At 46.6% G+C, this 26,899-nt stretch overlaps 1 protein-coding gene across 4 annotated transcripts in view; it reads right to left on the bottom strand.

Moving 5' to 3' along the window:
- The window catches only part of NR2C1 (nuclear receptor subfamily 2 group C member 1), a 338,385-nt gene that overhangs the window by 246,626 nt on the left and 64,860 nt on the right, over positions 1-26,899 (bottom strand). For 2 of the 4 annotated variants that reach the window (XM_069229104.1, XM_069229105.1), the window contains one exon: positions 24,564-24,791. The exons of the other annotated variants lie outside the window; for them this stretch is intronic. In XM_069229104.1, the coding sequence (XP_069085205.1) occupies positions 24,564-24,791 (228 nt within the window). The remainder of the gene's footprint in view (positions 1-24,563; positions 24,792-26,899) is intronic. 4 annotated transcript variants of the gene reach the window in all.

The raw sequence follows: 26,899 nt of genomic DNA, 5'->3' as shown, positions 1-26,899 counted from the left end.
CTAACCAGAACCTCAGTGGTTATGCTCTCTCTTTACAAATTGTCACTAACAGGCTAGTGACCCATTTCACCAATTTACATTGGCATACTGGAACACCCTTATAATTCCCTAGTATATGGTACTGAGGTACCCAGGGTATTGGGGTTCCAGGAGATCCCTATGGGCTGCATCATTTCTTGTGCCACCCATAGGGAGATCTGACAATTCTTACACAGGCCTGCCAGTGCAGCCTGAGTGAAAGAACGTCCACGTTATTTCACAGCCATTTACCACTGCACTTAAGTAACTTATAAGTCACCTATATGTGTAAACTTTACCTGGTAAAGGCTGGGTGCTAAGTTACTTAGTGTGTGGGCACCCTGGCACTAGCCAAGGTGCCCCCACATTGTTCAGGGAAAATTCCCCGGACTTTGTGAGTGCGGGGACACCATTACACGTGTGCACTACATATAGGTCACTACCTATGTGTAGCTTCACAATGGTAACTCCGAATATGGCCATATAACATGTCTATGATCATGGAATTGCCCCCTCGATGCCATCCTGGCATTGTTGGCACAATCCCATGATCCCACGGGTCTCTAGCACAGACCCGGGTACTGCCAAACTGCCTTTTCAGGGGTTTCACTGCAGCTGCTGTCAACCCCTCAGACAGGTTTCTGCCCTCCTGGGGTCCAGCCAGGCTTGGCCCAGGAAGGCAGAACAAAGGACTTCCTCAGAGAGAGGGTGTTACACCCTCTCCCTTTGGAAAAAGGTGTTAAGGCAGGGGAGGAGTAGCCTCCCCCAGCCTCTGGAAATGCTTTCATGGGCACACATGGTGCCCATTTCTGCATAAGCCAGTCTACACCGGTTCAGGGACCCCTCAGCCCTGCTCTGGCGCGAAACTGGACAAAGGAAAGGGGAGTGACCACTCCCCTGACCTGCACCTCCCCTGGGAGGTGCCCAGAGCTCCTCCAGAGTGCTCCAGACCTCTGCCATCTTGGAAACAGAGGTGCTGCTGGCACACTGGACTGCTCTGAGTGGCCAGGGCCAGCAGGTGACGTCAGGGACTCCTTCTGATAGGCTCCTTCAGGTGTTGCTAGCCTATCCTCTCTCCTAAGTAGCCAAACCCTCTTTTCTGGCTATTTAGGGTCTCTGCTCTGGGGAATTCCTTAGATAACGAATGCAAGAGCTCATCAGAGTTCCTCTGCATCTCGCTCTTCACCTTCTGCCAAGGAATCGACTGCTGACCGCGCTGGAAGCCTGCAAAACTGCAACAAAGTAGCAACGATGACTACTGCGACCTTGTAACGCTGATCCTGCCGCCTTCTCGACTGTTTTCCTGGTGGTGCATGCTGTGGGGGTAGTCTGCCTCCTCTCTGCACTAGAAGCTCCGAAGAAATCTCCTGTGGGTCGACAGAATCTTCCCCCTGCAACCGCAGGCACCAAAGAACTGCATCACCGGTCCTCTGGGTCTCCTCTCAGCACGACGAGCGAGGTCCCTTGAACTCAGCAACTCTGTTCAAGTGACTCCCACAGTCCAGTGACTCTTCAGTCCAAGTTTGGTGGAGGTAAGTCCTTGCCTCCCCACGCTAGACTGCATTGCTGGGAACCGCGTGTTTTGCAGCTACTCCGGCTCCTGTGCACTCCACGAAGATTTCCTTTGTGCACATCCAAGCCTGGGTCCACGGCACTCTAACCTACATTGCACGACTTCCTGATTTGTCCTCCGGCGGCGTGGGACTCTCTTGTGTAACTTCGGGTGAGCACCGTTTCACTCCACTTCGCAGTGCCTGTTCCGGCACTTCTGCGGGTGCTGCTTGCTTCTGAGAGGGCTCCTTGTCTTGCTGGACGCCCCCTCTGTCCCCTCACGCAATTGGCGACATCCTGGTCCCTCCTGGGCCACAGCAGCATCCAAAAACCCTAACCGCAAGCTTTGCAGCTAGCAAGGCTTGTTTGCGGTCTTTCTGCAGGAAAACACTTCTGCACGACTCTTCACGACGTGGGACATCCATCCTCCAAAGGGGAAGTTTCTAGCCCTGGTCGTTCTTGCAGAATCCTCAGCTTCTACCATCCGGTGGCAGCTTCTTTGCACCCACAGCTGGCATTTCCTGGGCATCTGCCCACTCCAGACTTGATCGTGACTTTTGGACTTGGTCCCCTTGTTCCACAGGTACTCTTGTCTGGAAATCCATCGTTGTTGCATTGCTGGTGTTGGTCTTTCCTGCAGAATTCCCCTATCACGACTTCTGTGCTCTTTGGGGAACTTAGGTGCACTTTGCACCCACTTTTCAGGGTCTTGGGGTGGGCTATTTTTCTAACCCTCACTGTTTTCTTACAGTCCCAGCGACCCTCTACAAGGTCACATAGGTTTGGGGTCCATTCGTGGTTCGCATTCCACTTCTAGAGTATATGGTTTGTGTTGCCCCTATCCCTATGTGCCCCCATTGCATTCTATTGTGACTATACATTGTTTGCACTGTTTTCTATTGCTATTACTGCATATTTTGGTATTGTGTACATATATCTTGTGTATATTTGCTATCCTCATACTGAGGGTACTCACTGAGATACTTTTGGCATATTGTCATAAAAATAAAGTACCTTTATTTTTAGTATATCTGTGTATTGTGTTTTCTTATGATATTGTGCATATGACACTAGTGGTACTGTAGGAGCTTCACTCGTCTCCTAGTTCAGCCTAAGCTGCTCCGCTAAGCTACCTTTTCTATCAGCCTAAGCTGCTAGACACCCCTCTACACTAATAAGGGATACCTGGGCCTGGTGCAAGGTGTACGTACCCCTTGGTACTCACTACAAGCCAGTCCAGCCTCCTACACCTACAAAAACTAACAAATACTTAACTCCCCTAGGAACTGTGAAAATTGCACTGTCTAGTTTTAAAATAGCTATATGTGATTTATTTGAAAAGTATATATGCTATTGTGATTATTCAAAGTTCCTAAAGTACTTACCTGCAATACCTTTCATTCAAAGTATTAAATGTAAAATTTGAACCTGTGGTTCTTAAAATAAACTAAGAAAGTATATTTTTCTATACAAAAACCATTTGGCCTGGAATTGTCTCTGAGTGTGTTCTCCTCATTTATTGCCTGTGTGTATGTACAACAAATGCTTAACACTACTCCTTTGAAAAGCCTACTGCTCGACCACACTACCACAAAATAGAGCATTAGTATCTCTTTTTGCCACTATCTTACCTCTAAGGGGAACCCTTGGACTCTGTGCATACTATTCCTTACTTTGAAATAGTGCATACAGAGCCAACTTCCTACATGAACGTATTATAATAATGTGTTATTTTGTGTGTGTGGGGGGCGCATGTCTAACCGCTGAAGATGGCAAACGTAGCTGGGAGAGTCAGAGAGCAGGGCCCGGAGTGGGCAGGGCTCGCCTGGAGACAACAGTGAGTGTAATCACCCCAGAACTCACCAGAAAACTCAAAAGCAGTGAGGCCTTCTCCTTTAGGCCTGAGGGGAGGAACCAAGAGTGTGAGCAGACCGACACCACAGCTCGATGCACGCACTTAGGCCTCGTCAGATAATAGCCTCTGGGGCCTTGCTTGTTGGTGTGGCCCTGCAGCCTGGAGAGTCCATAGGTTTGAGGGCTGCCTGGTAGATGCCACTAGGGGGCCCCAGGGGGACAGCAAACTGAGAGACTCCCCCCCCCCACCCCTTTTTTTTCTCTTCTTCTTTTTCTCTCTTCTCGCCCCCCCAGTCCCCCCCCCCCTTTCCCCAAACTCCACCACTAAACTAACTAGAAAGCCCTGAGTGCTGAAGGGCTGTATTGCGGGGGAGTGGCGGCTGTGGGGATTGAGCACAAATCCAGTGGCCTGTGACACGATTATACAGGCATCACAGAATGGGAAGTACGAAGGGGAAACACCTAGACAGTGCTGGAGCGTTGATGCAGGAGAACTGTGTACCAGACACTGCAATGGATCCCCAGCTAGAAAAACTGGACGTCATTGTGAAAGAAATTCGAGAATCCAGGATGGCAACTAACACCGCTGAACTTGCCATCTTAAAGGACGACCAGAGGAAATTGACAGAGAGAGAGTAAAGCAAACAGAAACTGATGTCACCACCCTCCTGCCCAGCCAACAACACAGCACAAATGCAATCAAACAGCTACAAAAGCAAGCAGAAACCCTGCAGGTGAGAGTTGGCGATGCAGAAGGAAGGTCGCGCCGCAACAACATCCGTATAATTGGCCTTCCAGAGGGGCGAGAAGCCACACACTATGTAGAGACATGGCTGAAAACTATAGTGACTCCTTGGTTATCAGCTCATTTCACAATAGAGAGCGTACAATGGGTTCCCGGCAGGAGTCCCCCACCTGGGGCTCCGGCCCGTTCCACGGTGGCCCGGGTGTTAAACTACAGAGATCGTGATGCCCTCCTCCGGGGGCGGCAAGCGAGGCAGACCCTATCATACTGGATAATGCTCGGATGTCTCTGTATCCAGATTACACGTTGATGGTTCAAAATCGTAAAGCCTCCTTCCAAGCCATAATGAAACGACTCCAAGCTGAGGGGCTGTCCTACGCCCTCATGTTCCCGGCCCGGTTATGTATTATGCACAACCAAAAAATTCAATTTTTTTAAACACCTGAGCAAGCACGTGACTGGTTAGACAAGACCTTTCTGCACTCAGAGCATAAGGAATATTTGAATACCCATCACCGCGACAGGCCCAACTCCCACATGGGGAAGGACGGAATCGGCCAAGCATGAAGGAACAGAGGCCCAACACTCTTACAAATGTTGGAGAGTCAGAGCGCATTACTACAAACAGAATATTCAATACAGAGAGATGGATCTCCTCCTCCCAGCATTGCTTCCTCAGCAGACAGCACAGTAGTGTCGGACTCAAGAGGGCAGTATTGCTCTTGTCCCTTCGATCAAACCCCAGATGGCACACAAGTTGCAATTGGTTTGATGCCATGAATGCCTGCTACCCTGATACCAGGGTTCAAATGGAAAACTGTGCTGGCGAATGAAGATCACCTACCCCAACCGGAGAATGATGCAGAACGGAGGAGAACTGAAATAAGCCACTGCATCTCTGTGGGGGCACATGGGCAACTAATACACAAGGTAGAACCAGCTGTGAAGGTGTTGTGTTATCAGAAGTAACACATTTCAGACCCCCTCCGTAGGTACATGGGGCCCTACCTCCTTTGGAGGATGTATTACCTTTTATATGGGGGTGGGTCTGGTCGGTCGAACTCTGTGACCAATATTCCAAGTGAACTACGTTATCAATCACAAGGGAGATATGTATAGTTTTTACCTAACACCACCCCATTACAAAGCCTTGGTTCTATAAGGGTTACGACATGGTTACTTTATTGTTGTTATTTACAGGTTTGGCTGAGTAAGTTCCAACTCTGCACAGCATTGGATGCAGGTTGGGGAAATGTTCACTGTATTGCTGTTATGACATCGACACCATTAGAGCAAAAAAAAAAAACACATGGGGCACAGCAGAACTAGGTGGAACAGGAGGCAGAGTAGGATGCTGTTAATATATCATGTTATTCATACGTAATTATAACATTATCACTTGGAATGTACGCTGAATGGGCTCTATCCACAAAAGATACAGAACACCAGCCCAACTGAACCGGCATAAGGCACATATAGTAGTTGTACAGGAAATGCACCTAACTACACATGAGGCGGTTAGATTATGCAAAAAATGGAGAGGACAGTTATTCCACACCTCGTAATCTGTATTCGCTCCCGGGCGGCCATATGGGTATGTAATGGTACCCCTTTTGAAGTAATAGACACAAAAATGGACAGGGATAGCAGGTACACTTTGATAAGGGGTACTTTAGATGGAGGGCCTGTGGTACTGGGGAGCATTTATGACTCACTGAACAAGATGTCTGCCTCCCTCACCTATCGAGCGTCTTGTCGCAGTGGAAGTACCTGCCTTGGCTACTAGGGGGTGATTTTAACACACTACTAGACACTTAACTTGACCGGTCCACTCCCTGGTTGATGGGCACAGAGGCAGACAGAGGCGCTACAGTTAAGGAGATAGGGCAGGCACACTCCTAGCACAACTTATAAAGGACAAACCGCCCCCCACCCCTATCCTACACATCCTCACTCCGCAACTCACTGAGCTAAGCACACAAGCAGAGATTAATGAGGCATTCCAAGACTACTTTGCAAAGCTGTATTCTACCCCCCCCCTCCAACATTAGATCAAACGAAACTCCGATCCTTTTTATCTAATGTTACCCTGCCAGAACTTGGAGATATGGCAAAGCAGACCATGGAAGCACAGATAACGCAAGGGGAGATAAGAGACACCATCAAGAGTATGGCTTGGAAAAAATCGCCGGGATTGGATGGTTTACCGGCTGAGGTTTATAGCACGTACAGCTCTAGGTTGATCCCACAATTAGAAAAACTGTACCAGGCCTCGCTGGCCGCTGGTCACCTCCCAGATATGGCAAAGCAAGCTATAGTAACTTCGTTATTAAAACTTAGTAAACCTGCAATGGAAAAGTCCTCCTACAGACCAGTGTCGTTATTGAACATCAAATACAAAATATTGGCACAGAGACTACCCCACCTCATAAGTAAATTGATACATACAGATCAATGTGGATTTGTACCAACACATAATACGTCCCTAAATACACACTGCATATATCATATTATGGATTATGCCAGAGAGCGACATAGTAGAGCTGGCTGTGTTTCCCTAGATCTTTGCCAGTCATTAGATATATTAAACTGGGACTATATGTTTGCAGTGCTTGCGTGATTTGAGTTCCCTAAGGAATATATACGATGGGTGCGGCTGTTACACGCCTGTCCCACAGCAAGGGCACGCACACGACAGAACATATCGGACTCCTAGCCCATTTTTCGGGGCACTAGGCAGGGATGCCCTCGGTCTCCCCTGCTGTTTGTCCTGGCAGTGGAGCCACTGGCACAGCTTCTTCGGGAGAGCACTGAGACGTGGGATATAGAGATTGGCACCACCGTGCACTTGATGTATTTACATGCCTATGACATTGTGCTGTATGCAAGGGATCTAGGCCAGAGCCTAAAGTCAGCTGCACAGGTATTTGCGGATTCCGCTCCCCTGTCTGGATTAGAGATTAAATTATAACAAATCTATAGCATTCTCATTCAGTAGGACAGACGTAGGAGAGACCATTGCTTTTGGTGGCACACCAATACAAGTAGCTGAGGATACATTTAAGTACCTTGGAATTCACATATACAGAACCCCAGCCGATTTACTGGACGGCAATCTGGAGAGGGCGATGACTTCACTTAGATTGCAAGTCCAGTTCCGGATAACACTGCTGCTGTCCATTACGGGTCAGCTCGCACTGGCTAAGATGGTGGTGTTACCTTGTATTATGTACAATTTCGTAAACCTGCCGGTAATGGTCCCTTCTGCTTCTTTAAAAACACTACATTCTATCCTATCAGACCTTATCTGGGGGACAGGTAGACGCCGGATAAGCTTCGCAAAGCTGCAAATGACTGCAGAACAAGGAGGTATGGGAACCCAAGATTTCAAGGCCTACTGTATAGAGGGCCAACTGCAGTGGCTGGCATACTGGTTAGCTGGAAGCAATTTACATGAATTAGAATTTATGCATTCCATGATCGACAGAGGTCGACTTCATTGTCTGATATGTCCGGGATTCCGCTCCCCAGAAGTGCTGCCGCTCTTAATAAGAGGGGCCCTACAATACTGGAAGCTTACCCTCAGATATACCACAGATACAATTCCCTATGCCTTGAATATCCGGCTGCTGGACTCCCCACAAATGTTGCAATACTCTCCCAAAGTAGAATACAGGTGTCGACACAAGAAGGAGTGGGTACTATTTGTAAGGAAATGCCTCCTTGGTATGGTTACCCCCTGACTTTTTGCCTTTGCTGATGCTATGTTTTGAATTGAAAGTGTGCTGAGGCCTGCTAACCAGGCCCCAGCACCAGTGTTCTTTCCCTAACCTGTACTTTTGTATCCACAATTGGCACACCCTGGCATCCAGATAAGTCCCTTGTAAATGGTACCCCTGGTACCAAGGGCCCTGATGCCAAGGAAGGTCTCTAAGGGCTGCAGCATATCTTATGCCACCCTGGAGACCCCTCACTCAGCACAGATACACTGCTTGCCAGCTTGTGTGTGCTGGTGAGAACAAAACGAGTAAGTCGACATGGCACTCCCCTCAGGGTGCCATGCCAGCCTCTCACTGCCTATGCAGGTATAGATAAGTCACCCCTCTAGCAGGCCTTACAGCACTAAGGCAGGGTGCACTATACCATAGGTGAGGGCACCAGTACATGAGTACTGTGCCCCTACAGTGTCTAAACAAAACCTTAGACATTGTAAGTGCAGGGTAGCCATAAGAGTATATGGTGTGGGAGTCTGTTTCACACGAACTCCACAGCACCATAATGGCTACACTGAAAACTGGGAAGTTTGGTATCAAACTTCTCAGCACAATAAATGCACACTGATGCCAGTGTACATTTTATTGTAAAATACACCCCAGAGGGCACCTTAGAGGTGCCCCCTGAAACCTTAACCGACTATCTGTGTAGGCTGACTGGTTCCAGCAGCCTGCCACAACCGAGACATGTTGCTGGCCCCATGGGGAGAGTGCCTTTGTCACTCTGAGGCCAGTAACAAAGCCTGCACTGGGTGGAGATGCTAACACCTCCCCCAGGCAGGAGCTGTCACACCTGGCGGTGAGCCTCAAAGGCTCACCCCTTTGTGCCAGCACCGCAGGACACTCCAGCTAGTGGAGTTGCCCGCCCCCTCCGGCCACGGCCCCCACTTTTGGCGGCAAGGCCGGAGAAAATAATGAGAATAACAAGGAGGAGTCACTGGCCAGTCAAGACAGCCCCTAAGGTGTCCTGAGCTGAAGTGACTAACTTTTAGAAATCCTCCATCTTGCAGATGGAGGATTCCCCAATAGGATTAGGGATGTGACCCCCTCCCCTTGGGAGGAGGCACAAAGAGGGTGTACCCACCCTCAGGGCTAGTAGCTATTGGCTACTAACCCCCCAGACCTAAACACGCCCTTAAATTTAGTATTTAAGGGCTTCCCTGAACCTAAGACTTTAGATTCCTGAAACTACAAGAAGAAGAGGACTGCTGAGCTGAAAAACCCCTGCAGAGGAAGACCAGAAGACACCAACTGCTTTGGCCCCAGACTTACCGGCCTGTCTCCTGCCTTCCAAAGAAACCTGCTCCAGCGACGCTTTCCAAGGGACCAGCGACCTCTGAATCCTCTGAGGACTGCCCTGCTTCAAGAAAGACAAGAAACTCCCGAGGACAGCGGTACTGCTCCAAAAGAACTGCAACTTTGTTTCAAGGAGCAGATTTAAAGACCCCTGCAACTCCCCGCAAGAAGCGTGAGACTTGCAACACTGCACCCGGCGACCCCGACTCGACTGGTGGAGAACCAACACCTCAGGGAGGACCCTCCGGCGACTCCGAGACTGTGAATAACCAAAGTTGTCCCCCCTGAGCCCCCACAGCGACGCCTGCAGAGGGAATCCCGAGGCTCCCCCTGACCGCGACTGCCTGAACTCCATTTCCCGACGGCTGGAAAAGACCCTGCACCCGCAGCCCCCAGCACCTAAAGGAACGGAACTCCTGTGCAGGAGTGACCCCCAGGAAGCCCTCTCCCTTGTCCAGGTGGTGGCTACCCCGAGGAGCCCCCCCCCCCTTGCCTGCCTGCAACGCTGAAGAGATCCCTTGGTCTCTCATTGATTTACATTGAAAACCCGACGCTTGTTTCTACACTGCACCCGGCCGCCCCAGTGCCACTGAGGGTGTACTTTTTGTGTGAACTTGTGTCCACCCCGGTGCCCTACAAAACCCCCCTGGTCTGCCCTCCGAAGACGCGGGTACTTACCTGCTGGCAGACTGGAACCGGGGCACCCCCTTCTCTCCATTGAAGCCTATGTGGTTTGGGAACCTCTTTGACCTTTGCATCTGACCGGCCCTGAGCTGCTGGTGTGATAACTTTGGGGTTTCTCTGAACCCCCAACGGTGGGCTACCTTGGACCCAAAACTGAAACCTGTAAGTGACTTACTTACCTGTTAAAACTAACATTACTTTACCTCCCCCAGGAACTGTGAAAATTGCACTGTGTCCACTTTTAAAACAGCTTATTGTGTTTTATGTGAAAAGTATACATGCTAATGTAATGATTCAAAGTTCCTAAAGTACTTACCTGCAATACCTTTCAAATGAGATATTACATGTAGAATTTGAACCTGTGGTTCTTAAAATAAACTAAGAAAAAATATTTTTCTATACAAAAACCTATTGGCTGGATTTGTCTCTGAGTGTGTGTTCCTCATTTATTGCCTGTGTGTATGTACAACAAATGCTTAACACTACTCCTTGGATAAGCCTACTGCTCGACCACACTACCACAAAATAGAGCATTAGTATTATCTCTTTTTGCCACTATCTTACCTCTAAGGGGAACCCTTGCACTCTGTGCATGCTACTCCTTACTTTGAAATAGCACATACAGAGCCAACTTCCTACACTATTGTAGTGCAATCCAAGGACGGCCTATTACTCACACATACAGACTTCACTTATGAACACAACCTGCCCACCTCATTATTTCTATTATATGCGAATACAAGAGGCTATGTTAGGGATCACTGGGCACCAGATGGAGTTGAATCCCCCACACATGAATTGATATACGCAATGCACACCATGGGACATGGGAGACACTTAATTAGATGGCTTTATAGGGGTGCATTTATGGAAGCTCCTCACACCCCTGCAAACCAAATAGGGAGAGGATACGGGTAGAGAACTCTGACAAGAAATGGTCTCACATATTGATATATCCTAAACAAGTATCCCGTAATACTCGATTTAAATTCATACAATATACCATTTTACACAGAGCTTATCTTACACTGCATAGGCTGCACATCTTGTTCCCAACATTGTCACTGACAAGTCCAAGATGCAAAGATGAAGAAGCAGAACTACTCCATATGCTATGGAACTACTCTAGCATCACTGAATACTGGTGCTATACTGGTACCATACTGGAAAAGGTGACGGGGAGGGATGACTTGCGGACAGCAGAGGCATGTCTGCTCAGTCTCTTCTCACATACAAACAAGGGGAAGGTGACGTCACGCTTTTCAGACTTGGCCTTGCTACTGGCAAAGCGCCTTTGAACCAGACGCTGGAGAGCCACAACTGCACCCTCAGTACTGCCGGGGAGTACAGACGTGAGGGAGTGGGGCGCAGCAGAGGGTGCAACCCTCCAACGGCAGAGGTTTACAACAGTACCCCATGGCATTAGAATGGTGCGCACTAATCGAAGTCTTTAAGAACACCTGGAAATCGACATGGGGAATGGGTGAAGATATGGGTGCTATCAACCACCTAGTGCTGGACAATTAATAATTCACAAGTAGGGAATAGAGATAGCAGACACAGGTTATGAGGTAATAAGAGCGTAGTTCCATAAGACATTAACAGACAAAAGCTACTAGACCAACATCCGTCATGGATTCCCATCCTAAATACATGACACATAACGAAGAAATAGCGCTGAACAATATTACAGCGGTGCCAAACACACAAGACCTCGATGTCAAGTTAATGGGGTAGGGGGGTGGGGAATGTTAATGGTTCTTGGAGAAAACATAAGCAGTTTTTGAAGTTGTGCATGTTCTGGACAAATGATTAACCTGTATGACGGATCGAAGCAGACCGCACAAATATATAATCTATGATGATAAAGCCGAGCAGATATATACAATCACTATACTCTATCTTGGTAGCGATCCAGTACAGAAGATATGATATCCTGTAACGTGCAACATGTGAATTGCTATATCAACTGTGATGAAAAAAGAATAAAAATGTGTTTAATAAAAGTTTTTTTTGTAGGCTAGAGTATGAATGTTCTTGATATGTCTCTTAATGTTGTGGGTCTGAGTATGGATGGTCAAGGTGGGTGTGTTTCTGAATGGATGCATTGAAGAGCATTGTAAATTACTATGTATGTGGATGTACGTGCATTGATATTCTGTTCCTGTCTATTTGCATAAATATTTTAGTATTAATGTATGGATGTTAGCAAGGGGACACATCCTTAGTAGGAGTAGGCACAGGTTTGGATGAACACAACTCCAAACGTTGTGTCAAACCCGGCTAAATCTATCAAAAAGAGGAAACAATACATCAAGCCTCCGAGTCTCCTAGTAGCAGAAAGAGGCCAATGTTTATTTTCAAATGTGAAGGGGAGGGAAGAAAAAAGTAAAAAAAAAAAAAAAAAAAAAAAAAAAAAAAAAACCTTAGAAAGAAAAATAACTAATGTCCCAAGTCTTAACGTGTATAAAAATATTTCAGTAGAGTTAAGGCATAAAAATGTAAACTCCTTAAAGAGCTGAATAATATAGCATATTTAATTTATGTTAACAAAGAGTGGGGTATTAGTGGGAGAAATATCGGACTGGTGCAAAAATCAATGAACCAATCGAAAAAGGATGCCTCCTATTTGAGGCCTGAGAATGTCTCGTGCTGTGTGACACTAGTTTGAAGAGCCGGCAAATAAAAATTGAGCAACAAAGGTCTTTTTGGAATCGTTGCCAAGTAGCACCCAGAAGACTGCAGAAAGCTAGCTCTTTATGTGGTATGTCAATAACTAGATATACCGTGTAAAAGGTCCAGGGGTTCCCCAATGATGGACAGGGGCTTGCTATGCAATCCCAAAGTGCTCTATGAGGAGATAGTGTGGTCAAGCAGCCATAGGCTTAACACAGAGAGGTGCAAGACATCTACAAATACACACAATAGTCAATAAATTAAATGCACAAACTTAAGAAAGAGATGCACATCAATTCATAAAAATACCAAGTTTCTTTATGTATGTGTAGGCTCAGAAACAAAATCGTTTAGGTAAATATATTTTTAAATATACATTCTTTTTACTTTAAAAAGTGGATAAAGTGCAATTTCTAAGTTCAGCAATGTTATCCTACGAAAGGAAGAACAAATTATGCGAACAGGTAGAGCAGAGCGACTTACAAAACCAATCTCCAGGAGTTAAGGTGAGTGGTGGTAAAGGTCCAAGGCAGCGCCAGCAGTTCTCCACCAGGCGCAGCCGGGTGCAAAACAGTTTCAGGTCCCCAAAGCGTTTCAATGGAGATCAGTCACTGAGAAAAGAGGCTGCAGGCTCTGGCCAGGAAGCCAGTCAGGCTACAGCCAACTGCGGGACTCAGGCCTCATAATGCTCAGACAAAGGCAGGCACCTCTGGTCCTCTTCTCCACGGCTCAGGGGCGATGGGTGCAACGGTGTCTTCAGGTATTGGGTTTTCCTTAACAGAGCAGGAGGGGTGAAGCCATGATGGACTAAGACTCTGGAGGGCTGGGGAACCTTGTTAGCACCAGTGGCACACTTTAACTCGGGCCGGAGGTGACTGGTGCAGTGGTGGCTTCATGCGTCAAGTTTTTGCGGTTCCGGGGGCTTCAGAGACCTTTATTGAAGTCTGAGAGATAACAGGTCCGCTGTTGACTGGAGGTCTTGAGTCTTTATTGAATGCAGGCAGTCCTCCCGGGTTTTGGATTCACAGCTGCAGGACTAGTCGACTTTGATGTAGATTTCGACGAGGGATGCAGACAGGCCGGAGGGGTTGGTACCAGGTCAGCTGCTTCTTTTTTCTTCTGCTTTCACAGATCTTCAGTGTACTTGGTCTTCTTAGGTCATCAGGATCTGCATCTCTGGTGCCAGTGGCTCCTCTAAATACTGAATTTAGGGGCATTTTGGGTAGTGTAGGTCATTACACCCCCATGTAACCATTTCCTGAGCATTACCCTGTATCAGAATTCCTAAATATGCCAACGCCAAGATGGCAGATTCTGAAATCTGGTGCCCTAATCAGGCAGCTCACCTTAGGGGTGGGACTGACCTGAGGTGTGGACACACCTCTCTGCATAATAAATTTCCCACCTGTCCAGGTGCCAAATGGGCCCTGGGGCGGGTTCAGCATCTTCCTTTCGAGGGAAGCCAGATATGCATACCAAGGGCAGTGGGCTTCTTTGAAGCTCTGGGCCTTGGAATGTAGATTTGGAGGTCACCCCTCCTAGAGCCGGCTTTATAGCTGACTGCTCAAGAGCAAAGGCTCTCACCTTGGGGTGGGGGGTGGGTGTGTCAGAGGGGTCAGGCTCTTGTCTGGTGGAGGCAGACTGGCTCAAAATAATCAGCAAGCACACCAGAGGCTGGTAGGTTTTCAAGGGGGACCTCTAAAGTGACCTCTGGGTGCATGATTTGATAAAGCCATCACTGGCATCAGTGTGGGTGTATCAATACAAGATGTTTGATACCAAACATGCATATCTTCAATGAAGCCATCATGTAGATGGGTAACTCCTATAGACCAGTGTCCAGCACATGCATTTAAAATAGCTTCCCTACTAGGAATTGACATAGCAGGGGCATATGCACTAGCAGATATGCCCTCACATGTAATATAATACACCCTGTCTTACGGCTGTCAGGCCTGCTGCAGGGGTGAGTTACATATATTGCAGCACAGAGGCTTAATGTGCCTGCTTCAAAGCACAACATGTAATGGGCAGAACACAAATGTGTATTTTGTGTTGAAAGATCAGTGAGGTACTAATTTTGTCAGAGATGCTCTTGTTACTTTAAGTTCATAAGCAATAATCCTCTTAATGTAGCACAATGAGCTGTAAACTTGCATCAGCAAGCTTCTTTCAAACGTAAAGGCACATTTAGAACATTTTTGCTTTTTCCCCGCTCAGTATTTTGTTATTCTGTGGTTGCTGAAAAGCACTGGTATAATCTCGATGTTGCTAATGCAACCCCTGGCATTTCCACAGTTTCAAAAAACATCAGCACCCTCAGGCTGAGATTTCTGCAGGAAATGCACAATTCCTAACTTGAAAGTGTTACCACTTTAGCTGGAGTAGCCTGTGAAGGAAAGTGTCCCTTTTTGACATGGTTACCACCACTTTTTGCCTGGTACCTGGTGTAATTTCAATTGAGATTGCACTGGGTTTCTGCTAACATGGTCCCCAGTGCCAGATCTCTTTCCCAAAACTGTACACTTGTTTCCTCAACTGGCAAACCCTTTAGCACGCTCTGTAATTCCATAGCAATTGGTACCCCGGGTACCCAGGGCCTATTGTACTAAAGAGGGTCCCCAAGGGTTGCAGCATGAATTGTGCCACCCTAAGGGAACCTGCACCAAGCACTAGACATGCAGCCATTGCAGGCTGCGTATTTTGGTGCAGACAAAAGTGAAAACACACCATGGCACACCGCCTGAGTGCCAGGCCCCCTAACACTGCATGCAAGATATGTAAATCACCGCTTTAGCAGCCCTTACAGCCCTAAGGCAGGGAGCATATTATTACATGTCAGGGCATATTGGCACAAGCAGATATGCCCCTGCTATCTCTTTGTCAATTCGCAAACATATTAAGTGACCAGGGAAGCCAGTTTAAATGCATGTGCTGTACACTGGTCAATACGAGTTACCCAGCTACATGACGCCTTCAATGAAGATAGGGATGTTTGCTATCAAACATCTCATATTGGTGAACTCACACTGATACCAGTGTTGTGTTTGCTCTATGACTGGGTTCTGCCAGCCTGCCACCAAGACACCATTCTGACCCCCCTGGGTGAGAGCCTGCTGCTCTCAGGAGGCCCAGAACAAAACCCTGCTCACATAGGATGACCTGATGATTAAATCGTCCTAAGGCGGCAAGTCTTAAAGGGCTGCCGCCTTTGAAATGCGAATCTGGCTCCCCTCATAGGAGGGGAAGAGCAGAACCCCCCCCCCCCCCCCTCAAAGTCCTGAGCCCACCAGAAGTGGTCATATAGGCGACATAGTGACTCCAAGGGTCAGTAGCCCTAAACACCCCTAACACTTCTAAATTCAGTATTTAGGCGAGCCCCTGGCACCAGAGATGCAGATCCTGATGACCTTGAAGAGCTGCAAAAGCAGAAGAGGGGAAAAAAAGGAGCTGACCTGGTACCAACCCTGCCGGCCTGTCTGCATCTCGTCCTGGAGCTGGGACTCCAGAAACCCAGGAGGACTGCTGCCTTTGAAAAAGACACAATACCTCCCGTGAACAGCGGGCCTGTTCTCCAGGAAAGTCCAAAATAAGGGACTCTGAAGCCTCTGGAACCACCAAAACCCAACACTGGAAGTCACCACTGCACTTGCCGTCTCCAACTCAAGTTGAAGTGGACCACCGGTGCCAACAAGATTCTCCAGCCCTCCAGAGTCCGAGTCCATCGGGGTTTCAACCCTCCTGGACTCCCAGAGGACGCCTGCAGCCTCTGCACGCAGCCACCCTTCTACTACAACCACTCCAGACAGAAAAACCACCACCCAAGGACAACTCTGCACTCGTCACCCCAAGCCGTGGAGAAGAGGACTAAAGGTGTCTGTACTCGATCATTGTTGAGGCCTGAGCCCTGCTGTTGGTTCTGCCCGACTGGCCTACTGGCCAGAGCCTACAGCCTCTTTCTGCAGTGACCAATCCCCATAGGAAGGCACTGGGCACCCGACTCTGTTTTGCACTCTACACCCACTGAGGGTATACTGTGGGCGCTGCCTTGAACCTTGCCCACTACTCACCTTAACTTCTGGAGATTGGTCTTTTAAGTCGCTGTACACTACCTGTTTGCAGACTTGTTCTTCCTCTCATGGGATAACATTGCAAAACTCAGAAACTGCACTGTGTCCACTTTTTTGAAGTGAAAAGAAGTTACATTTAGAAACGTACTCACCTGTGCGTGCGCGCCCACATACACTTAGATAGAGGGTTAGAAAAAATATTTGCTATCCGAGCTGTAATTTAAAGGTAAAACACGGATGTAAAGGTGATCAGGGGTCTCAGATGGTATGGAGTCAGTATGCCCAGACGTGGGTCCCTTGCTCACTGTGCCACTGGATTCAAGCTAGCCTGGCTGATGAAGGGTGAAACCCTGAAACCCTGAAACCCTGAAACCGGTAACAGGATGCTTGTTTGCGGTCCAGGGAGGACCTGGCTTGCCGGTTCGGGCTGGACTGTTCCCATGAGGAACAGGGTCAAGATTGATTTGCATATGGCTGGGTCCAACCTGTGGTGGCATGGTGAGCAAAAGAACGATGGATTAAACCCAGATCTGTGACTGTGGGTGAGTATTTGCATTGTTCGGCACTCCGTCCATCATCCTTTTGTGTTGTCCAGAGAGGACCAGAAGCAGAAGCTGGATGGGGAGCCCTGAAAATTCCATGGGGGACAGAGAATTCTAGAACCATTTAGAATAGCCAAGCATGGCCTGTTTAAAGGTCATAATTCGCTGCAGAGTCGACAATAGCTTCAGAACTGGAATGGCAATCAGTTTCAGACGTAGAAGCTGAAGTTGGGCCTGTAGAGTGCAGACTACAAGACCTCTCCCTGGAGCCAGAGCATCGAGGAGGCAAACAACTCTGTTACGACTTTTGGTGCTTTCTTTTCTACTTGTCTCTCAACGTCATCTTGGAATTAATCAAAGACTATGACGGTAGCAGGATCAGTATGACTTGAAGCGCGAACAACCCCATTTCTTAGAGTTTGCGATGTAGAGTTTAGCTTCAGATGTATAAGGGTGCATTTGTTGCAGGACTTCACTTTAGTGCCAAGGCACTGAAGATCGACACTGTGCAGACCCCTAACAGACATCTGCTTGGAGCATGGTGTATAGCCTTTAGTTTTGGGGCATAACATCCCACACACCATCAAAAAGGTTTGGTTAGAAAAAGAAATAGAAAAGAAAAAAAAGAAAAAACACAAAGTAGCTAACCTCTGGATCACACTAAAGAATGTAGAAAAAGATGAAAACCAGAACAGAGGATAGGAGCATGGGGACAGATTAAGGTCGTCCTATCTGAAAGTGGGACAGAGTACAGACACAAGCCTTTGAAGCCAGCTCCCTACTGCCCTGAAAGTTACAAATCGTAGCTGCATATAAAGTACACCCCTGCGTGCAACATCAGTTTCTTACCTCCACAACCTTCTATGTGGATCCAGAACTCTGCTCCCAACTTTGTTGGTCCTTCACCAACTTAAGATTCTTCTACCATAGTGTACTATGGAAAATAACCTCACCAAAAACAACAGCATTCAAAACGTTTCGGACCTGAGGAAGCATAGGGCAGTCACGGATTCACAAGATGTCCATTTATGGTAGTTAGGCTCCTGTCAAAACTTTAAGTCACTAAACTACTGTGCCTTAATGCATCTGCAATCCTGGGACCAGCAAGTGAAGCTATATGTCAATGAACTTAGAGGTGGCTGCAGTCAAGGCACAAGTACTGACTGAAGTTGCTGGGCTGCTCACAGTCCGGTCAAAAGGCTCTTCCCGTTTAAACTTCTTTTTCGGACAAAGTCTTTCAGTGTCTTCAAGTCTAATATGTGCCTTTAGGACCCCAAAAAATCTAAACGGGACTCAAGCCCATTCCAGATGTGTCAAGCTAAGATCTCATCCCAGTGTTATTCAAATTGAACCTAGTCCTGCAGCTGGCCCCAAGCTACAGTCAATTCCACGGCAGATGGTGAATATCAGTGAGAGGCCATGCTGCAAATATCTGAAATGCTTCTGGGGCCTTTTCGGGCCCCACAGAGCAGCACAGACAACAAGTTGGATTTCTGCTGGCAGGCCCTCAGGACCCATAACAACACCGGTTCAGACCTCCATGGCAGTCCCAAAAATCCACACTGCTTCCTTCCATGTCTGCACTGACTCAGTCGACCCCAATACCACATGTGGATCTACTGTCAATCTCCAAACATGGGCCAACAGAGGCCCAATCCAGGCTGAGGTCTCGCTAGCAAATTATAAAAGCGCAGCCAGTTATTATGCAACCAGATGCTCTTCCTCAAGGTCAGTAATTACACTGACTTGAGGTTATCTTTGGTTCAGAGTACAATGCAGCAGTGAACATACCTACTATTCCTCATAATACTCCCCCTTCATTACACTGATGATGGCACACATCTGGACTTACTAAATGCTAGATGCTAGACACGTCATTATCTTAAACGGACCTACACTCGCCACTGGAGCCACCAAGAGAGAGTGCCTCTTTTGCAGTAGCAGTACAAAGAGCAGCAGAAGTATTAACACTTGTGTAAGGAAATGCCTCCTTGGCATGGTTGCCCCCTGACTTTTTGCCTTTGCTGATGCTATGTTTACAATTGAAAGTGTGCTGAGGCCTGCTAACCAGGCCCCAGCACCAGTGTTCTTTCCCTAACCTGTACTTTTGTATCCACAATTGGCAGACCCTGGCATCCAGATAAGTCCCTTGTAACTGGTACTTCTAGTACCAAGGGCCCTGATGCCAAGGAAGGTCTCTAAGGGCTGCAGCATGTCTTATGCCACCCTGGAGACCTCTCACTCAGCACAGACACACTGCTTGCCAGCTTGTGTGTGCTAGTGAGGACAAAACGAGTAAGTCGACATGGCACTCCCCTCAGGGTGCCATGCCAGCCTCTCACTGCCTATGCAGTATAGGTAAGACACCCCTCTAGCAGGCCTTACAGCCCTAAGGCAGGGTGCACTATACCATAGGTGAGGGTACCAGTGCATGAGCATGGTACCCCTACAGTGTCTAAACAAAACCTTAGACATTGTAAGTGCAGGGTAGCCATAAGAGTATATGGTCTGGGAGTCTGTCAAACACGAACTCCACAGCACCATAATGGCTACACTGAAAACTGGGAAGTTTGGTATCAAACTTCTCAGCACAATAAATGCACACTGATGCCAGTGTACATTTTATTGCAAAATACACCCCAGAGGGCACCTTAGAGGTGCCCCCTGAAACTTAACCGACTGTCTGTGTAGGCTGACTAGTTCCAGCAGCCTGCCACACTAGAGACATGTTGCTGGCCCCATGGGGAGAGTGCCTTTGTCACTCTGAGGCCAGTAACAAAGCCTGCACTGGGTGGAGATGCTAACACCTCCCCCAGGCAGGAGCTGTAACACCTGGCGGTGAGCCTCAAAGGCTCACCCCTTTGTCACAGCCCAGCAGGGCACTCCAGCTTAGTGGAGTTGCCCGCCCCCTCCGGCCACGGCCCCCACTTTTGGCGGCAAGGCTGGAGGGAACAAAGAAAGCAACAAGGAGGAGTCACTAGCCAGTCAGGACAGCCCCTAAGGTGTCCTGAGCTGAGGTGACTAACTTTTAGAAATCCTCCATCTTGCAGATGGAGGATTCCCCCAATAGGGTTAGGATTGTGACCCCCTCCCCTTGGGAGGAGGCACAAAGAGGGTGTACCCACCCTCAGGGCTAGTAGCCATTGGCTACTAACCCCCCAGACCTAAACACGCCCTTAAATTTAGTATTTAAGGGCTACCCTGAACCCTAGAAAATTAGATTCCTGCAAACTACAAGAAGAAGGACTGCCTAGCTGAAAACCCCTGCAGAGGAAGACCAGAAGACGACAACTGCCTTGGCTCCAGAAACTCACCGGCCTGTCTCCTGCCTTCCAAAGAACTCTGCTCCAGCGACGCCTTCCAAGGGACCAGCGACCTCTGAATCCTCTGAGGACTGCCCTGCTTCGACGACGACAAGAAACTCCCGAGGACAGCGGACCTGCTCCAAAAAGACTGCAACTTTGTTTCAAGAAGCAGCTTTAAAGAACCCTGCAACTCCCCGCAAAAAGCGTGAGACTTGCAACACTGCACCCGGCGACCCCGACTCGGCTGGTGGAGAACCAACACCTCAGGGAGGACCCCCGGACTACTCTACGACTGTGAGTACCAAAACCTGTCCCCCCTGAGCCCCCACAGCGCCGCCTGCAGAGGGAATCCCGAGGCTTCCCCTGACCGCGACTCTCTGAAACCTAAGTCCCGACGCCTGGAAAAGACCCTGCACCCGCAGCCCCCAGGACCTGAAGGACCGGACTTTCACTGGAGAAGTGACCCCCAGGAGTCCCTCTCCCTTGCCCAAGTGGAGGTTTCCCCGAGGAAGCCCCCCCTTGCCTGCCTGCAGCGCTGAAGAGATCCGTTGATCTCTCATAGACTAACATTGCAAACCCGACGCTCGTTTCTACACTGCACCCGGCCGCCCCCGCGCTGCTGAGGGTGAAATTTCTGTGTGGGCTTGTGTCCCCCCCGGTGCCCTACAAAACCCCCCTGGTCTGCCCTCCGAAGACGCGGGTACTTACCTGCAAGCAGACCGGAACCGGGGCACCCCCTTCTCTCCATTCTAGCCTATGCGTTTTGGGCCCCACTTTGAACTCTGCACCTGACCGGCCCTGAGCTGCTGGTGTGGTGACTTTGGGGTTGCTCTGAACCCCCAACGGTGGGCTACCTTGGACCAAGAACTGAACCCTGTAAGTGTCTTACTTACCTGGTAAAACTAACAAAAACTTACCTCCCCCAGGAACTGTGAAAATTGCACTAAGTGTCCACTTTTAAAGTAGCTATTTGTCAATAACTTGAAAAGTATACATGCAATTGAAATGATACAAAGTTCCTAATGTACTTACCTGCAATACCTTTCAAACAAGATATTACATGTTAAATTTGAACCTGTGGTTCTTAAAATAAACTAAGAAAAGATATTTTTCTATACAAAACCTATTGGCTGGATTTGTCTCTGAGTGTGTGTACCTCATTTATTGTCTATGTGTATGTACAACAAATGCTTAACACTACTCCTTGGATAAGCCTACTGCTCGACCACACTACCACAAAATAGAGCATTAGTATTATCTATTTTTACCACTATTTTACCTCTAAGGGGAACCCTTGGACTCTGTGCATGCTATTCCTTACTTTGAAATAGCACTTACAGAGCCAACTTCCTACAACTTGCATTCCAGCTCGAACATCAGACTCCATAGGAAGATCTATTGGCAGTGTCAGTCATAGAAGGCTAAGCATTTTTACCAAAAGTACTGAAAATTTAAAGACTATTCCATAGGATTGGTTTACAGAAAATGCCAGTACTCCCAACCTGTTTTACAGCAACAGTCCCTGTCCTTTTGAGGCAAGGACGTGGCAGAGGCCACTCACACAGCAGAGGCAGCTATCCCCCTGTGCTTTCTCCAATGCTGCAGCTCCTGGCAGTTTTACTTTGCCTTTAAAGGCTCAGAACCAGCCAACAAGAGGAAGAATACGTTACTTCCTGTCCACCCGGAGAACCATCAGATCAGACAGGGTGGGGTCTTGCAGAATATTCAAAAGGGGCTACACCCTGCATCTACTCCCCACAGCATCTTCCCCCCACACCACAGTGAATTTCGGGCGCAATACTGAATCAATGTGTCATGCTTCATGTGTCCAAGCATGCCACTAAGTGAGTACCGGACTCAGAGAGGAGAGGGGCGATAATTTAGTTACTTCTTTGTGCTGAAAAATGACTGAGGTCTGAGACCTCAACTGCTCCTCTAGCCACTCAATGCATTTTCAAGGAAAGGTTTCAAAATGCTCATTCTGTCTGCTCTGGACTTAGGAGAATGGACGGTGTCCCTGGACCTGTATGTTGGATATTTTCATGTACCGGTCCTACAGACATTATATCTGTTTTTCATGCTGGAGTTTAAACACTTCCAATTTGATGTGCTCTCCTTCAGCTTTACCTAGGCTCACAGGACCTTTGGAGTACCTAAACAACTAAATTTCTCTAGGTGGACTCACCTCAGTAAGTCGCACAATACCTTCACATGAATGCCCAACATTTTTGGAGTTTCCCATAAACAATGCAAAAGGCCCACCTGCGCCCCACGCAGATGATTAACTTCATTGGGGCTGTCTTGGTTACAGTGGCGCTCAAGCTCCTTCCACTGATGCAGCGAGTCCGGGACCTTCAGTATAATCCTGATATTAAGAGCTCACTCATTGGTCTCAGTGAAGGCAACTCTACTTCTTGAACTCCTGGCTTCATGAATCCTCGTCGCCTGAGATACTGGATGGCATATGCAGGTGATGCAGTGAAAACTCATGGGGACGCTCAACATGCAGACGATTGCAGGGTTTTATAGTTGGAAGTTTGTGAACATCGTCAAGGTGGATAGTCCTTGCCAATAAAATCTGTTTGGCACTGGCCAAGAAGCATATTCTAAAAGGGTTTGTTCCACCAGAGTGAAAGGCATGAGAGGTACAAATCTGTGCAAATGTTCACAAAGCACTACTGCCTTGTTACTTAAGTCCAGCAGGAAGGTCACTTTGCCAACTTGGTCCCGAAAGACTCTAATCTGAGTTCACTCCCAGAACCTTTTGCCTTTTTGAGAGGTACTGCTATGATATATATTCTAAAAGGTGAGGCATCTGATTAGAAGTATCTATCAGTGGAAAATGTTACTTATCTTCGGTAATGCTCTTCATGGTGGATACTCTAACCACAGATTCCTCAGGGTCATTGATAACTTGTAAGATGCTTTACATCCGAGTGCATAGAAGAAGAAAGATTGATGAAACTGATGTCAGCTAAGGGGTAACGCTTTTATACAGCTCTCCTCCATTACTTCTGGAGCATTACCAACTAAATGCAGTCACACAACGCACCTATTTGCATACAGGAGCATTGCTGGGGTAGTTCCCAGATCAATTCCGATGCCTGGGTGTAGTCTAAAGAAAAGGAATCTGCAGTAAAGAATATTACCGAAGTTCAGAAACTTATTTATCTGAGTAATTTTAAGCTTCTTTTTTTTCTGGAGAGAAAAGTGAGGTTTGAAAAAATAAATCAGTCTTATTGAAAATGGAGCTACACAAAGGTCTCCAACCAATACAACAAAAAGAGTTTCCTTCCTCTCACGTGAGAGTTGATCTGGGGAAGATGGGAGGAGAGAGGCTGGTCGATTTTCTATTAGAAAAGAGTCCAATCTCTATTTACAGTTCTCCCACCCACTATTCCATTAATTCCCTATCTCACTAAAATCTCCCCCTGGAAACAAACCTGTATGTTGCGCTGGGGAGAATGAAAGTTTGATTTTCACGCTCAAATACCTTCTCTGCTTTCTCTCAGGTAGAAGACTTCTGCTCTTATTGGTGATGTGCTATTTTCTTAGAACAAAATAGAAACCTATAAGAAGGTGTGAAGCACAAGTCTAACTAAAAAGCAATGGATCACTGGACAGTGGAGAACTACACATCGGCCATTAGGCATGGAGATGGTGAACAAAGGAAGATGCAGAAGCCGTAGACAGGGTAAAGATTGCTAATAGAAGTTGGACATGTGTCTTGCAACACTAATAGAACATTCGCAGTAGTAGAGGGATTTATTCACTGCAGGACAAGCAATAGTTTAAGGGTACAAACTCAAAGACAAATTATCATACAAAAGATTACAGGGAAGTACCAACTAAAACTGAGGTCCAACAGTGCACAGTGTTTCAATTCTTTTTGCTCTACTGCGATCCCATGCCACGGATCCCTGTACAAATAAAAAAAATTGACCTTGCAAGAGTCAAGTTGCAACTAAAGTACTAAATCTGCACGTTAAGCAAGGGAAAGCATCACATGAATATAATCCATTTACAATAAAGACTTTCTGCTAACTTACCTGGAAGTGTTGAGTGTTACCATCAGCGCCTGCAAAAAATAGCTGGTTGATACCAGTGCTATCTGGAGATAAGTACACTTTGCCCTGGCTGGAGTCCTGTCTGGCGATGATCACTTTGCTAGAGGAGGAGCCATCTGAGTTGGTCAATATATATTGTTTCCCTCCTGCACCCTGATCAAGCGATGTCACAATCTGAATCTTCTGGCCTGTCTGTTGATCTGTAACAATCTGACAATACAATTTTAATCTTAGATTATCATCCTACTAAATATGCTAATATTGCAAAAAAAGTTAATGAACGTCAAAAACAGAAGTGCACAATGATATTAAAGACATCCACTGAAAGTGCAAATGTCTAGCTCTCAAATTCCCTAATCTTCACAGCCTTGCATCAACTTAGTGGCAAAGCATTCCTTCTATTTACATGTCCATCTCCCTCACTGTTTCAAAAAAAAGTTTTCCAGAGTCAGTGGATTACATTATGCTTTGTGAAAGTATACTTCCTCCTAAATTAATGAGCCAGTATTCCAAGCATCCCAAAGATATGACAGACGAGTAGTAAATCCTAAAATTCACTTTTCAACATACATAATCGCTTAAAGTGAATGAAAGGTCACATTGTGAAAATGACTGAACTATAACTACCAGAATGCACTGATGCCAGCCACGGTGAGCAACTTCAGAAAAATCCCTGGGTAAAGAACCATCATGAAAGTGCTGGAAAACCTCCATGTGAGTAATTTTGCTTGGCATAGCAAAGTGGGCCCTCCACTAATCCCTTTGAACAGTCAGGGCCTATCAGTCATTTTTAATGATCAAACATTTTCAAACACAAATAATAGTGTTTACATAACAATCTTTATAACTGCTCTACATTTCTATTTTATGAGAATAATAATGCCGTGGTACAAGTCACTGTTCTGACTACACTATTACTGCATCATATAAGATTCTATCATGAAAACTGCTTTCAGAATTGATGCATTCAAGCCCTACAGGAAATTTCCTATCTATTAGCTGACAAACAGAAGCAGTCATTTAAATACAACTCAAGTTATGTTTCAAAAGGATCACTTTGAATAGATTAACCAACATGTACCTGTGCTTACCGCCAATACGTGAAAGCAAAAGACAAGATGAATCAAGAAAATGGAACAGAGAACATTTTAAAGGAAGACTTCAAACAAGCTAGAGTACCTTCTTTCCATAGTGTGTGAATTGGATTTGCTCCACTGCTAACTTACGTCATATGGTCCTGTACAAATCAAATAATGCCCCTTACAAGTGTAAAATTAAAAGACATAACGAACAATGCTATGAAACCACTGTTAGTCAACCTGAATTTTGTGTGAGACAATCATTGTTGCTTATACCTTTATTCTAATACTACTTATTCATGAGAAGAAAACAAAAGAATTACGAGGTTGTTTTGGTATTTGAATGATGCTAATAACAAAACATTTGTTTCTTCATCTGCAAGCATCAAATGTGGATTCCTTTACCTATTTCCTATTCCAGTCACACTGTGTGAAGCATTTCATCATCTCCACTGATTTAGCCTTATAATATTTATCACAACTACTGCTGTGTGAGGCCTGATCATGTGACTACTGTAACCTAGGAGACGTGTACTGGCTGAAATTGTAATGTCTCTGTAACCTGAGTGGTAGTTTCTGTGCTTAAGCCCGTCAGATATGCCTAACATAGGGATGGTTCTACAGTCTATGGCTTCAGATTATGAGACTGATTAGATTTATCCAATGTATTCCTTTGAATTATACTAGTAGTCATAAATATAACTGAAAATGTACCTCAAAGTGGCATAAGAAACAATGATAGGAGTTGAAAGGTAGAAGTTTCAAAAGGTAATGTAAACACAATTTGAAAAATGATAGGTCAAGTCAAGTGGATTGTACATCGAGTATTGAACTGTGTGTAAAACCTTTGGCTTTTCTATCAATGTTTAAGAAAAGTGATTGTGCAGAAAAGCTGCATGTATGCCAAAAGGTTTTAAAGTTTTTTTTAAAGTGGTCAGGCTAGCGATATCCTTTTTCTAACCAACCCGCCAATCCGACACAAGCCCACACTAATTATCTATGTGTGTGCAGGTGCTTGATCCCATGGCATGGACTATAGAAATAGCTCTCCATTGCCTCTTAGGAACTCCATTGAATAAAAAAATGAAATTACCATACACTTAGCACATCGGGTAAGCTAGGGAAAGTACAATACATGCAATCAGGCCATTCACAGGCAAAAATACACTAAAACTAATTCTCTGTGAAAACAAGATAAGATAAAAGGAAATATAGAGGGGGATGTGACAGCAAGCAGGG

Source organism: Pleurodeles waltl, chromosome 4_1 (genome assembly GCF_031143425.1).
Source record: "Pleurodeles waltl isolate 20211129_DDA chromosome 4_1, aPleWal1.hap1.20221129, whole genome shotgun sequence".
Taxonomy (NCBI): domain Eukaryota; kingdom Metazoa; phylum Chordata; class Amphibia; order Caudata; family Salamandridae; genus Pleurodeles; species Pleurodeles waltl.
Note: the sequence above shows the minus strand (reverse complement) of the source record. Positions and strands in the feature narration are given on the sequence as shown.